Source organism: Dendroctonus ponderosae, unplaced genomic scaffold (assembly GCF_020466585.1).
Source record: "Dendroctonus ponderosae isolate FM_Combo_2020 unplaced genomic scaffold, Dpon_F_20191213v2 Dpon_F_20191213_1, whole genome shotgun sequence".
In the NCBI taxonomy this organism is placed as follows: Eukaryota; Metazoa; Arthropoda; class Insecta; order Coleoptera; family Curculionidae; genus Dendroctonus; species Dendroctonus ponderosae.
Window position 1 is genome coordinate 3075911 of NW_026017110.1, and position 13021 is coordinate 3088931.

Sequence of the window (13021 nt, forward strand, 5' to 3'; positions counted from 1 at the left end):
CGCTACACATAAAAACTGATGATGGTGGAAAAATACACCGAAACGTATTTTGATTGATAAATAGAGACAATAAATGACTGAAACCCAGTAATGAACTTGATTTGGAATTGAAACACAGTCAAGAAAGTATATACAATGATTAATGAGAAAATCGTACGGAAATCAAGTAGCAAACAGCCTGAAATAAGTTTATTATTGTGTATTAGTTATTATTATGATTGTTATTATTTATTTAAAATTAAGCCGGTTTCGTCTTGCTTTGCTTATCACTAATCTTATCAAATCGTTGCGTCAAGTACACCACAAAACGTACATGACTGCATTAAAACTCCACTTTTTCTTTAAAAATGTCGGACGTTTCGACCCTTCACCGTTTTACTTGATGCAACTTGTTTAATTCCTATAGGTACCATCAAGATTAACGCGTTTTAGTCCTTAGAAATGTTTCTTAGTTTCAATCTTTATTAACCGAAAATATGGATTTACAGGGTTATCTTATGAGAAATCAAGCTTAATTATAATGGAAATGTGGGATCTTAAAGAATGAAACATTCGGCAAACCCATTTAATTGATATTCATTGCAAAATTAATCATTCCGGGGAACGATATTTGCCAAATCGCGTTTCCTTCCTCTACCTGTTTCAGCCAACTTGCAATGACTTTGAGTTATTAATAAAAGTGGTTCGGCTATTTTTAGCAAAACATATCTTCGCAGTAGTGGGGAAAAACCCAACGTTCAATTGTTCAGGCAATAAAGCAACATGATCATAATAACAATTATTACGCATCTGAGCCTCAAGGCTCAGCAGGTATAAATCGTTTTGGTTGGAAAGCGGTCCGACGTCATCAAATTTCGATAGCTGACGTCACCGAATGTACGAGTTGGCCTGGTCGATTCATGTAAACCTTTGATGGACGACCAATTAACTAATGGAATATTTTCGTTAAATAATTCTGACATTATGGCAAGTCATGAATTATTACTGTTGTGTAAGCTGAACTTGAAACATTCGCGATTCGGAGTAATCGTTTAATTCTTGGGCGGTGGGTTTTCCAATTCACATGTTTTGCCGCCTAAAACGTTTCAGGGTCCATTTCTTTGAAAAAAACTTTAGTTTGCCTTTGGCCAAAAAAAAATGATGAATATTCACAAAGATGTTGGTGCTGAAAGTACTCGCCCCGATTGCAACTGGCAAATCGGCCCAATGTCAACACAAAACAAATGCGTTTCTATGGAAACGAAGGCGGCGTGAGCGCAACAAATCGATTAGGGCCGGTAGGCCTGCACCATAGTCGAATTTGTCTTAAATTCAGAATTCAGTTTCCCGAAATTTCTTCCCAGGAGCGAAAAAAACCAGAACATGTTCTTATCGCTTGCTGTCGTTATCTTAGCACTTGGACGGAAATCCCGACCACGAATCCTATCACAATTCTATTCAACGTTACGGGCATGTTAATTTTACAACCAGATATTTCTCTTACTCATATTATTTAATTGATTACTCTGAATGTAGACGTTTATGATAAACTGGGAATTTCTCCATCTGAAATCTATTGTGGTGGTTTTTTTAGGGATTCTAACCCTCTAACGACCGATTTGGCATACTGAGAATATTCCAGTAGAATTGCGTGATTTTTCGCAATACCAAAAGGGCTTTACTTTGCTTCTTCAGAGAGAAATCGTTTCGTGATCATCTCAGGCACTCTCGGGGCCGATTTCCAGTTTAACCTGAAAATAACACTCCTAAAACCTGAACGTTAGTTCTCCCCAAGCTTTGATGGTTCTTCACACTGAATTCAATTATAAATAAAATGATTTAATGTTCAGCACAGTTAAAGGGCTGTTTATTGAATCCATTAGGTGAATTTAAATGAACGATTTACATACAATTACTGTCGCGGTTAAACACGAATCATTTGCGGACTTCCCAGCCTTTTAAATACATGTTTGGAAGCAGCAGCGTCTGTATGTTAACTGAATTTGCTCCTAAGGAGGCCTTGAAACAATACGCAATGTTACTGTTGCTCTTGAAAACTATGTGAAGTCCCTTTTAAAACGGTTCGTTGGCATGAGTTTGCTTGTTTTTTGGGATTTTGTGCATTTATTCCCTTCAAGTTCCTGGTCTGAGTCATAGCTGTGGAGGAGCCGACCAGTCGACAAGGACAATTGCCTGGATTCGTGAAATAATCATGGAGCGATGAGTCACGCGTCCCCGAAAGGCCGAACTTCCACCCAACAATTTTTCAGCTTTCCTCATTGGCCACTTGTTGGTTGTGCTTAGTTGGAGCTGGATGAGTCACTTGATTCATTATTTTAGCCCCAAGGGAGTTTATTTTTTCAGTTCCCAATTTGGAATTCATAATCAATGGCCTAGTTTTTAGTGTTGCTTCGACCGCAAAGCAATACTATGTTTTCAGTTTCCTGCATTAACTTTCATTGCAATATTTTTTTTGTTTTTGATTATATTTCAGAAACTATTTGAGACAGACAATTGAGCTTTTGTGTACCTTTTAACAATACTTGCAGCTACTTTGCGAGCTTTAACGTAGGTTTTTTGTGTGCCAGCGGCGTAGGTTATGCGATAAAGTGTGATTATTTTGCCCTAAATTCTACGCCACTCAGGAAAATCGAAATCTGAGAGCGCACAGTAAAGGAGAAATGTTTTCTAAACAAAAACTGGCCGTTGCTCGAATGCCTTAACGGCAACTGGTTTAGAGAAAAATGTCATTTTATGATGGAAAACACGAAGTCACAATAAAATTTGACTATTTTGAAGAAATCAAGTGCATTTACTTTCCTCACTAATTCATAAGATTGGTTAAAAATCTGCTTGTTGCAAGTAAGAAATAAATGATAAATATTTAGCGGAGCCAAACTGCTTTTCTACTATTCTGTTTTTACATGCGATTATCAGTTAATTAAGTATCAGAAAAATGTGTACAAAAGTTTTTCGGACTAAAGCGTCGTGCAAAACAATTTTCCTGACGTTTCCCAAGCACGAGTAACTGGGATCTTCATGAGCTCATCTTCAAACCAACTTCTGAAGATCCACGCCACTCGTGTTAATTGCGAAATCTCGGGAAGGAATTCTTTTACCCGACGGCCCGAAAAACTCACCAGTTTGTTCGCTCCAGTATTTATTTATCGTATGGGCATTGCCAAGGATTTGGTTCGGATGTCAGCTCTAATAATAAAACGCGTGGAATTTGTATGAATAAGAAATTGGTTGAATGGTCAAAAGTGAGTAGGTGCCCCGTATACATCTCACTTAGCACTGTATATTTATAAATTAGTTACAATAATGAGTGTAAATAAGTGAGTTGAAACACGGGCGTCTATGATCAAATAAGCAATTTCTCCGAAAGAAAACCGACTGAATAATTGTAATTCATCGATCTCTACAATTTCCAATCGATTAAGGAAACAAAAAATGACCGTTAGGAAAGGGATTCACCGGCTGTWATAATTAATTATTGATCTATGACTGCARTTTTATTAAGAATCTTGCAATTAGTTCAGTGTGGCGGCAATTTTTCACTATGAAAAAAGCGGCGCAACACGAAAGTGAGGCGAACATGAGGAGTCCAGACGGCTCCGGTTACCTGCTTATTCCCGCTGGCTCCACACGACAACAATTTTKYARYCWWTAGGTCTGGATKKYAATTTAATCAATAGGATAAATGCAAATGCAAAGTAACAACTTGAAAAACTGCATAACTGTAACTTGCTCTAGGTACGACACTACGAGGAGGAGATTTCAGCGCAAAAAGTAATTACAAACAATTTACAAAAACGCTTACAAGAAGACGAGAAAAACCTGAAAACTTCCGCTATTCATTATCGCATCAAGGAAAATAAATATACGCAGTTGAAATGGTGAGTTGCAAAAAATCTACTTTGGTGATATATTAGCTCAGTAGTAATTGTTTTGGAACAACTCCAACTGGTCCGAATATAACACATTAACTGGAGTATGCGAAAATAACTTCTTTGTCTTAAAAAATTAAGTTTCACATTGAATCTAAGCTGGCTGCTTTAGGAATAAAGTCTCAAGCGCGATAATAAAATCGGAAAATGCGGTTTTAGCTCATGTCATGTGCCCGAACATTTTTTTTATATTAACCGATTGAAATTGGCTGGTTTTGTAATGGTTTTCTTAGAACCTCCATCTCCATCAGTCAACAGCATGTATTAAATTGATGATTTTTCAAAACAATTTCTTGGCACGCCACCTTGAGAGTCAAAAGAACGATATTTCTTAAACAAATTTCCTGGTAATGGGGTTTTTTCGAATTTTTCACCATTCCACTGTCGCAACTTAACTGCTTCCTATAAACAGCATACAATTAACTTAATATTTCAGCGAATTCAGAAAGCAATTTGATATGAACACTTCCATGTCAAGTGAACTGCAGTCTCTCAAGGATGAGAAACTCAAGATTTCCATGAAAGTGGACGATCTGAAATCGCAACTGAACGACTACATTCAGTCCTGCGAAGTTCTGAAAGACATGAACAGTGAACTTACGCAGAAAGTCGAAGACATGTCGGTGGAGCTGAAGGAGGAAAAAAGGCACAACTGGTTACGGAACACTAAACACTTCGCTCTGTTGTCTTTGTCGGCTTTAAAGAAAATTGCTCAGGTGGTGATACCGGTCTATTTGGATGGGCCTGGCCGTTTCTAACGATTTATTTTGCAATGTAAGTGGTGTTCCAATGCAGCTAAACTTAGTTATTAATTAAGACCCTTGATGGTCAATTAGCGCATTGGTATTATTTACTTCTATAAACCATTTTACGCAACATGTGTTTGTTTTTGTAAAGTCGGCTTTAACTGCTAGTTTTTGCGTAGCTCAACCCACTGTGTTCTATGGCAAAGCGATAGGCAACCAGCGATACAATCATCAAATAACACCGGCAGTGGTTTGACGCTCTAAAATTGGGGTTCAAGACATGAAATTGGACCATTAAAATTTGGCGCAAAATAAAGGACTTTTAGGACTGGTTACTTCTTTCACATATGCAAACATCAGTTAAGTTTAACTCGGTTTATTTGTAAACAAGTCTACATGCTTACTCTTTGGGGTTGTGCACAACCAGAATTATGGGCAAAGTTTCCGAACATTTCATACTTCCAATACCATTCAGGACTTGTAATTGTCGGTTCGACATTTTTGCCCATAAATTGGGAAAATCTTGTGCCGTAACTAAAATGTATGCTACAAAAAATATGGCAGCAGTCTCTAATAACTAACATACAAAATGATTAAAATAGAAAACTACACTTTTACAGAGAAGATTAAAAACGGAAATCGAATAATATGGCAACATTATAATATATAAACATGCTTCCTATTCTGTACTCTAATAAGTACGGTTAATAGCAAAATATCACAATGTATTATTTACCTTAAGTAAAGCCTTATATAAAAATACTGAACGAAAATGTAGGTGTTAGACGTGCGTCAAGAGCCAGTTCTACCAAACATGAAAAACGAAGAAGGCCTTATTCAATATTATTGCTTCCGCCAGTTACACTACATAATAGTCATTCAACGGAAATAAATTACAAAATGTTTTAGTTCGTACTGCAAAAAGCGTCTAGGTAGCAGATTTTCCTCGTCTTTATCCAACACCGCCTTCTGACCTGATTTACAGAAAGTCAATTAAACACCTAACAACTAAGTGGTGTGTGCGATTAATAAAAGCAAATTAGTCTTATTCCTTCTAAGGTCAGTCTAATGGATCAAATTACCTACTACAAAAGGCGCAATAGTGGGTAGCAAAAGAGCCTGAGGCTAAACCATGCCGAAACCCTCTGTTCCTTCGCTGATGGCCAAAAGCAAAGCCTTCTCGAACTGTTCGTACGAATTGTAGTCGGGCAGACAAAGCTGGTTGAAACTGAAACATTACATGTAGAAACGTTATTTTGATAAAACCCGCATCTTCTCACCATGTGTGAGCTGTAGGCAAGTTGCCAAATGTCGGGGCTGCGGTGATTTGAAACTTAGGCGTGAGCTCGGCAAATCCTCCCGAAGGTAACTGAGAACACCCCGTAGCAAACTGCAACAGTCTGGCCATTTCCTCTTGAGTGAAATTGCCGACGGCAGCCCAAAACCATCCGACCACTCGTCTAAACTCCACAGAGTCTCCGTTCAAGACATGATGAGCGCGTAAATCGGCTGCACTGTACTGGCCAGTGCCGCAAAGAAGTAGCTGAAAGGCCCGTTGGGGAATTAGATGGTCGATTTTTTGCGCTACTTTTGCCCCGTTGCCCCACTGGAAATTTACTTACTTCCAACTCATTCTCATCGAAAATGCTTAACAAATTATCCGGGATCAGCTCATTGAGACCCTTGAGGAACGCCTCCACTTCATCCTTAACTTTATTGGCTAATCGGTACTGAGCCAATGCGTCTAGATACTGAAGCTTTGTACTGTCTCTCACGCGAATTTTAGCCCCATTTGGTAGCAACTCCACCTGCAGAGTCCAAAAATAGCGATTATTTTCATACACGGAGGCCAAAAGCACGTACCATTCGAGAGAGTTGTCCCGTGTCATCATACTCTTCCTCTACAAAGTAAACTTCGGTTTCAATTTCGTCTATGTTGTTTTCCAGCAGGTACTTGATTTTTGTCAAATAGAGGTCTGGGTCATCTTGCTCGAAATACTGGAAAAACATTCGTATTAGGTATCACATCGGGAGAAAATATATTCCCAAAAATTTCACCTTATAATGAACTCGCAGCCCAATAACTTGCGCTAAAAACGACCGAGTGAACCTTGCTCGCACTAATTGCCTGTAGGAGCCTCCCAGGGCGGTTTCATACAAACATTTGCCAACAACTAAAAAGTTCAGACTAATTTTCCCCAAGGATCACCTGCAGCATTTACCAACCTCTTCCGGCAAATTCATAGTGTTTGAGTTTCAAATGCGCCGGCCGATCGGGGTTGGGGTGCACTAAGGACTGCTGTCCTTCATGGAAGCTGGCAAACAGGCCATGCTTTGCATCAAACAGTTGAGCGCAGATCAGTTCAAACCATTCTCTGCGAAGTCCGCCCCAATCGATGCCTAAAATCTTCATTAGTCCCAAGGAAAATGCTTGCAGCACAGAATTACCTTGTTCTCCATAAAACGTAATCTCAAAGTTTTTACACCAATCGGACACCGAGAAGTTCTTTGTGGACTTCATGCTGCTTTCCAACAGTTTCTCCCGTCTCACTTCCATGGCGAGTTTCTCATGATAGTGCTTCTGATGGTACTTTCGCACCTCATGGTAAAAGAAATCCTGTTTATCCTGCAATAGCAGTTTAGGATTGTAGCTAATTTCGCATATTTTTGGAAAAGTTTTGTTACTTTGAACGTTTCAGATCCACCCATATTTTTCAGGAGAAACTGTGCAAACGTTGCCGCTATAACGTTTCGCTCTTTTGAGATCAGCTCGATTCTCGGCTGGCAACCGTCGTCAATGAGGAAAGAATCACCAGATTCGGTTAATTTCAACGTCTCCGACTGGAATATGAACTGAAAATTCATAGCAAAATGTCTTAAAAACTGTGCCGTGTGTTGAAATTGCAGCATAATAGACGACAGGTAACTAAAAGTGAATATCAATGCAAAAAATGGTGCAGTTTCGTTAAATCTTCTATTTCTAGCCCAATATTTACAGTGTGCAAAAATCAGGTTTCATTGCAATTTCAATAAAACTTCTAGGCTTTCTAGAGTCAAACGTCTTCTATAGGGCCTGCAAGATTTAATCTTGCATTCTTAATTAATTTTAATAAAAGAATTGTAAGTCGCAAATTTTTAAATTAGTGCGTGTAGTTGAGTGAATACTCTTTTTTTACTCCGGCGTTACTAAGTGAGCAAAATTCTCACTTTAGTATGATTTTATGATTTGAACAAAACTCTCCACCATTTCACCACCAAGTGTCCTCTATTCGGTGTGAGAGTTTCAAGTTGTTTCAAGGTATAGAGAATAGTCCCATTTTTACACCTGTGATTACAAAGTGGGCAAAAATCACGTTTTATTGCGATTTCACTGAATTTTTCTAGAGTTAGTTTCAGAGTCAATAATCTTCTATACGTAATTATGTTCCGTAAATATGTTAAGATATCTTAACAGCGTGATCTACTCATTTTAGAGGGGGTCTTCCAGATATTTTTTTTATTTGGGGTTTTGTTGTTGAGGTATTTGATTTCCAAAATGTGCAAAATGTATAATGTGTACCAAAATTGAAGTTTCTATGTTTAACCGTTTTAAAGAAAAACAACAAAAACTAAGACTTTTCGCTATTTTGGAAATCAAATATCTCAAAAATGAGACATCAAATTAAAAAAATTCTTAGGAAGACCCCCCTCTAAAATTACTAGGAGAACACGCTGTTAAAATATTTTAACATATTTACGGAACAACCTGTAGAGAGTGCGAGTTTCAAGTTGCAATCTGATGAAACTTGAAAGTTACGATTTTTTAAAGTAGAGCGTAAAGTTGACTGGATAGTCCCATGTCTACATCCACGTTTACAAAGTAGACAAAAATCAGGCTTTACTGCGATTTCAATGAAACTTTCTCGAACTTCAAAGTCAGGATCTTCTATACAGTGTGTGAGTTTCAGGTGGCTAAATTATCAGGATGAAAAGTTGCAGATTTTTAAAGAATGGTGTGTTGAGCCAATTTCCTTTTCTACCCTTGCAACACCTTTGAGGTAAAACCCGAATCTTACCTTTGTGGAAGGACACAACCTAAACGTAAACAATCTCTTTGGTATGAACCTAAAAAGGAATTCCTTGATAATGAACTGCTTGGGAGAAACGTAACACATCACTTTCTTCGGCTTAGCCAAGCGCTCGCCCTTTATTCCAATCAGTTTGGCGTCATAGCAAATGTTGTGGTTCTTCGTGGCCACGCTTTTCTGCACCAAAGTCCAATCGATACCTGACGAATTACACATACATTAATGCATACATGTAGATGACTGAGACCAAAGAACTGACTGTTTAGGACGATGATGTCGAAGTCCCCATTATGCAGCTCAGTGCCTTTGTACTTGATGGTGGCATGATAGCAGCCCTCTTTGACAAATTTAAGCTGCACGCTCACTCTATTGGTGCCCCAGTCGTAATCTAAGGAGATCGAGTACTTCTCTTCTATCTGAAGAATGTTTTCTTGAGAGCACGATCCTAGCGAGACTATTTGGACCGAGTATCCCTGAAAGTGATTCAATGAGCATCTCCAGATCCACTCCCAAGAAATCAATGCTAACCTCGGTTGGCTGAACATCCGACTCATATTTGCACAAATTTCCATACTGATCTCGCGGCTCAATGTACAAGAGATGGGCCACATTAGATGTGCACACTACAGTGCTACAATGTCTTATCACTACTGTGCGTTGCGCGTAAGCCGGGCCCGCTACAAACACGGTGAAAAACGGGCTTCCAGCCAGGTGTTGGTTGTTAACCATAACGGAAATTCTGCAAACCCCCGATTTTCAGACGAAAACGCCACGAAAATATTCAAAGAAACTCTTACCGATATTGACCGGCATGTCGGACGGTAAATTTCACTTTGGCCACATTGGCGCTATTCGGATCAGTTGGTGATCCCAATTCAGTAATCACATTCAACTGAAAAAGTGCGTTTTTTGTTAAAAATCATCTCATAGCTTAAGAGTCGTTCATACCTTTCTGGTGCCGCCTACTATATCTACACTAAAATTGTCGGTATCACAGATTGGATAAGGCTGTCCATTGCGTTGATAAAAGTTGACAGTGAAGCACATGGTTTGGCCCACTGGATGAGGCAAAATCCACTGAAAGTTGATCTGGAAAACAAGAAAATCCTTTAAAATCTCCGAAAAAATTAAGCTAACTAAGAAGCAAAATGTCTTAAAAAGCTGCCAAAAAAAAATAACTATCGTTAACAAAAGTACATTTTTTTTCGTCTCCAAAAGGGTGCTTCATCCTGCACCAAACACGTTGCATTTTTCACACATCGTTTTATGTTGAAATTAACTAAACATGTATGTTTCAAACATTTTATTGCCCTTTTGCACTCTGAAGTTTTATTTCGGGCCGTTAAATAATTCAACTTCTCGCCTAAATATTCCCCATCTGATTTCGCGTGATCTGGTTTCCAAACCGTACACTTACGCCTTTCGAGTGAAACTCGCAAGATTTTTTGCTGAAATTTTTATGACCGGGATTTGTTAAATTGACTCGAGAAAAGTACTTTCGCAGCTTCCTCAAACGAGAATAATATTCAAATAGAATAAAGCAACCGCATCTTTTCCAAGGCGGATTCCCCCCAGAGTGTTTCATGTAAATTTCAGCAGCTTTGATTGGCGTTTCTCTTGCTATTGTCCTACGATTCAGAAGAACACGGAGAAAATAATTGACGAACTTGGATTTTTCAGTATAATATACAGTTGTGTCTGTAAAATGTCTGATCAAAAGCGCAAATAATTCACTTTTATTTTCAAAGCGATTTTTGGGTTTAAGTGAAAACTGTTAATTTATAGGCTCCAATTCCTCTTCTATAGGGTGGGCGAGTTTCATGTTCCTATCTGGTCATGATTGAAGGTTACGAATTTTTAAAGAATAGCCTATAGTTGAGTCTCATTTCTGCAGCTGCGTTACCAAAGTGGAAAAAATAAGCTTTTCTTGCGATTCCAATTAAATTTTCTAGCGCTTCAAAGTCAGCAATCTTCTATAGGGTGGGCCAGTTTCAAGTCACTGTCTGGTCATGATTGAAGGTTACGAATTTTTTAAGAAGAGCCCTTAGTTGATTCTCATTTCTACACGTGCGTTTACAAAGTGGCATAAATCAGTTTTTCTTGCAATTCCAGTGAAATTTTCTAGCGCTTCAAAGTCAGGAATCTTCTATAGGGTGGGCAAGTTTCAAGTTACTATCAGGTCATCATTCAAAGTTACGAATTTTTAACGAGTGGTCTGCGGTTGAGTCTCATTTCTACAGCTCCGTTACCAAAGTGGAAAAAATAAGTTTTTCTTGCGATCCCAAAGAAATTTTCTAGCGCTTCAAAGTCAGGAATCTTCTATAGGGTGGGCCAGTTTCAAGTCACTGTCTGGTTATGATTAAAGGTTACAAATTTTTAAAGAATAGCCCATAGTTGAGTCTCATTTCTACAGCTGCGTTAACAAAGTGGAAAAAATCAGTTATTCTGGCGATTCCAATTAAATTATCTAGCGCTTCAAAGTCAGGATTCTTCTATAGGGTGGGCGAGTTTCATGTTCCCATCTGGTCAGGATTGAATGTTACGAATTTTTAAGGAAGAGCCTGCAGTTAAGTCTCATTTTTACAGCTGCGTTAACAAAGTGGAAAAAATCAGTTTTTCTTGCGATTCCACTAAAACTTTCTGAAGCTTCAGAATCAGGAATCTTCTATAGGGTGGGCGAGTATTAAGTTGCCAGCAGGTCAAGAGTGAAACTTGCGAATTTTGAAAACCCTAGCGTGCAGTTGATGCATATTGATGAACACTTGAAATTAAGTGTCTGGGCTTACCTTACAGTTGGATGGGTGAAGGTACTTTCCAGTCACATACTGCAATAAGGAATGCTTGGCTTCCGGGGCTAAAGACGGTTGTGTCATTGCGGCTAATGTAACCAGGCCTGCTACTGATACTGATACAACCAACATACCACCTAAAATTGAGTAGAAAAATTGAAAAACTTTGCTAAAAACACCACAAACTACTATTCTACCCCATGTCCATGCGTCCTGATGATGGCTGTTTTTCACCACTTCCGACCAGAGATCCGCCTTTAAAATGTCCAAATCAGATTTCGAAGTGGGCAACGATTGACGAGCGGCCGACCATTCGGTCAAGTCCTTGGTGAAGACCTGAACCAACGTGAATTGCTTACATGCAATAGATTCGGGTTGTTTGCATTTGCCCATTTACCTGGGTCGCTTTGTTATCCTCCAGCCAATAGGCGTCGTCTAATCGTGCGAGTCCCACTGCTAGTAGCCGGGATAAATATGCCTGCAGTCCGTGCCTGGCCAGCCAGTGGCGGAGCACCAAACGTTGTTGCAAAACTGCAGCAGCTTCGCGAAGACGCTGCTCATCTGGAGCGGGTAGTTCGGGCAGTTGTTCCGGTTGAGTCAGCAAGGATATGCCTAAATATACCCAAAAGTGATATATATCCTCAATAAAATAAGCTATTTCTAACTAATTCACTTGAGCTTTACCGCCGATACTACCATCTTTGCTCAGACTTAATCAGAAGTGAAACTGCATGGAGCGGAAACATCGAGCAAGGAAATGATTGGAAATGAACCCAAATCAAATGTTCAATTAGTGAAAGTAAGAGACCGAAAAACACACGAGATGGGCAGGCACAGGGTGACTCAAATTAGCCTTGGAATGGTCGATCTTCATGGAGCACGAGTTTGCAATGAAAATGCAATTGAATAATTTTTTTTCCACTTTACGACAATCAAAGTGTGAAGTAAACATTTTTGAATATCGTTTATTTCATTACGTTTCGGCGAGACAACAGCGCCATGATCAGATTTAAAATTTACACAAACTACAAACACTAATTTACAATTAAAACATGTATAGAAACTATAATTTATAAAGCGTTAAAACATTCATCAGTTCCTGAGGGAAAAAAATTCTTCCTTTTGGGAGAGCAAAACATTTGAAAAACTTACCTCATGATTGGTAAACAGTACGTTCTTTTAGGTCTGTGCCTTCTTGAAACCTTGATTTGTCTAAACTATTTTCCACATTTGCGAGAATGGTATGTATTTATTGAGATAAGCAGAAATAGTTTTAATTTTTCACTAGTGTACTGGTTGTTCTATATTTATGGCTTTATTAGGGTTTGGTAAATGTTGCTAAGATTGTCGGTATCTGATCTGAAATTTACTGCTTTTGCATGTTTTTTTATTTGCATCATTTCTTGGATTCTTCTTTTATGATAATTTGTTTCCCTAACTAATATATCTGCGTTGTTAAAATCGAAATTATGTAACATTTGGTGTGCATG

At 38.6% G+C, this 13021-nt stretch overlaps 2 protein-coding genes across 10 annotated transcripts in view; one reads left to right on the forward strand and one right to left on the reverse strand.

Annotated features, from left to right (window-relative positions):
• The window catches only part of LOC109542915 (golgin subfamily A member 6-like protein 22), a gene marked incomplete in the record, with an annotated part of 7312 nt that extends 2306 nt beyond the window's left edge, over positions 1–5006 (forward strand). Inside the window, 3 exon segments of the mRNA XM_048666111.1 lie at positions 3736–3878; positions 4366–4703; positions 4855–5006. Of these exon segments, the coding sequence (XP_048522068.1) occupies positions 3736–3878; positions 4366–4687 (465 nt within the window).
• A 29-nt stretch (positions 5007–5035) lies between these two features.
• Positions 5036–13021, reverse strand: part of LOC109542913 (apoptosis-resistant E3 ubiquitin protein ligase 1) — a 24440-nt gene continuing 16454 nt past the window's right edge. For 4 of the 9 annotated variants that reach the window (XM_048666065.1, XM_048666090.1, XM_048666082.1 and 1 more), the window contains exons 2-17: positions 11929–12143; positions 11729–11867; positions 11529–11668; positions 9691–9831; positions 9540–9634; positions 9271–9481; positions 9002–9215; positions 8731–8942; positions 7361–7528; positions 7124–7301; positions 6902–7075; positions 6734–6849; positions 6539–6673; positions 6298–6483; positions 5956–6227; positions 5036–5903 (exon numbers count right to left, since the gene is read on the reverse strand). In XM_048666065.1, the coding sequence (XP_048522022.1) occupies positions 5801–5903; positions 5956–6227; positions 6298–6483; positions 6539–6673; positions 6734–6849; positions 6902–7075; positions 7124–7301; positions 7361–7528; positions 8731–8942; positions 9002–9215; positions 9271–9481; positions 9540–9634; positions 9691–9831; positions 11529–11668; positions 11729–11867; positions 11929–12143 (2699 nt within the window). In that variant the 3' untranslated portion in view covers positions 5036–5800. Of the gene's footprint in view, positions 5904–5955; positions 6228–6297; positions 6484–6538; positions 6674–6733; positions 6850–6901; positions 7076–7123; positions 7302–7360; positions 7529–8730; positions 8943–9001; positions 9216–9270; positions 9482–9539; positions 9635–9690; positions 9832–11528; positions 11669–11728; positions 11868–11928; positions 12144–12204; positions 12481–12683; positions 12796–13021 lie in introns of those variants that run through there. The other 5 variants (XM_048666072.1, XM_048666068.1, XM_048666085.1 and 2 more) reach the window with 5 other exon arrangements.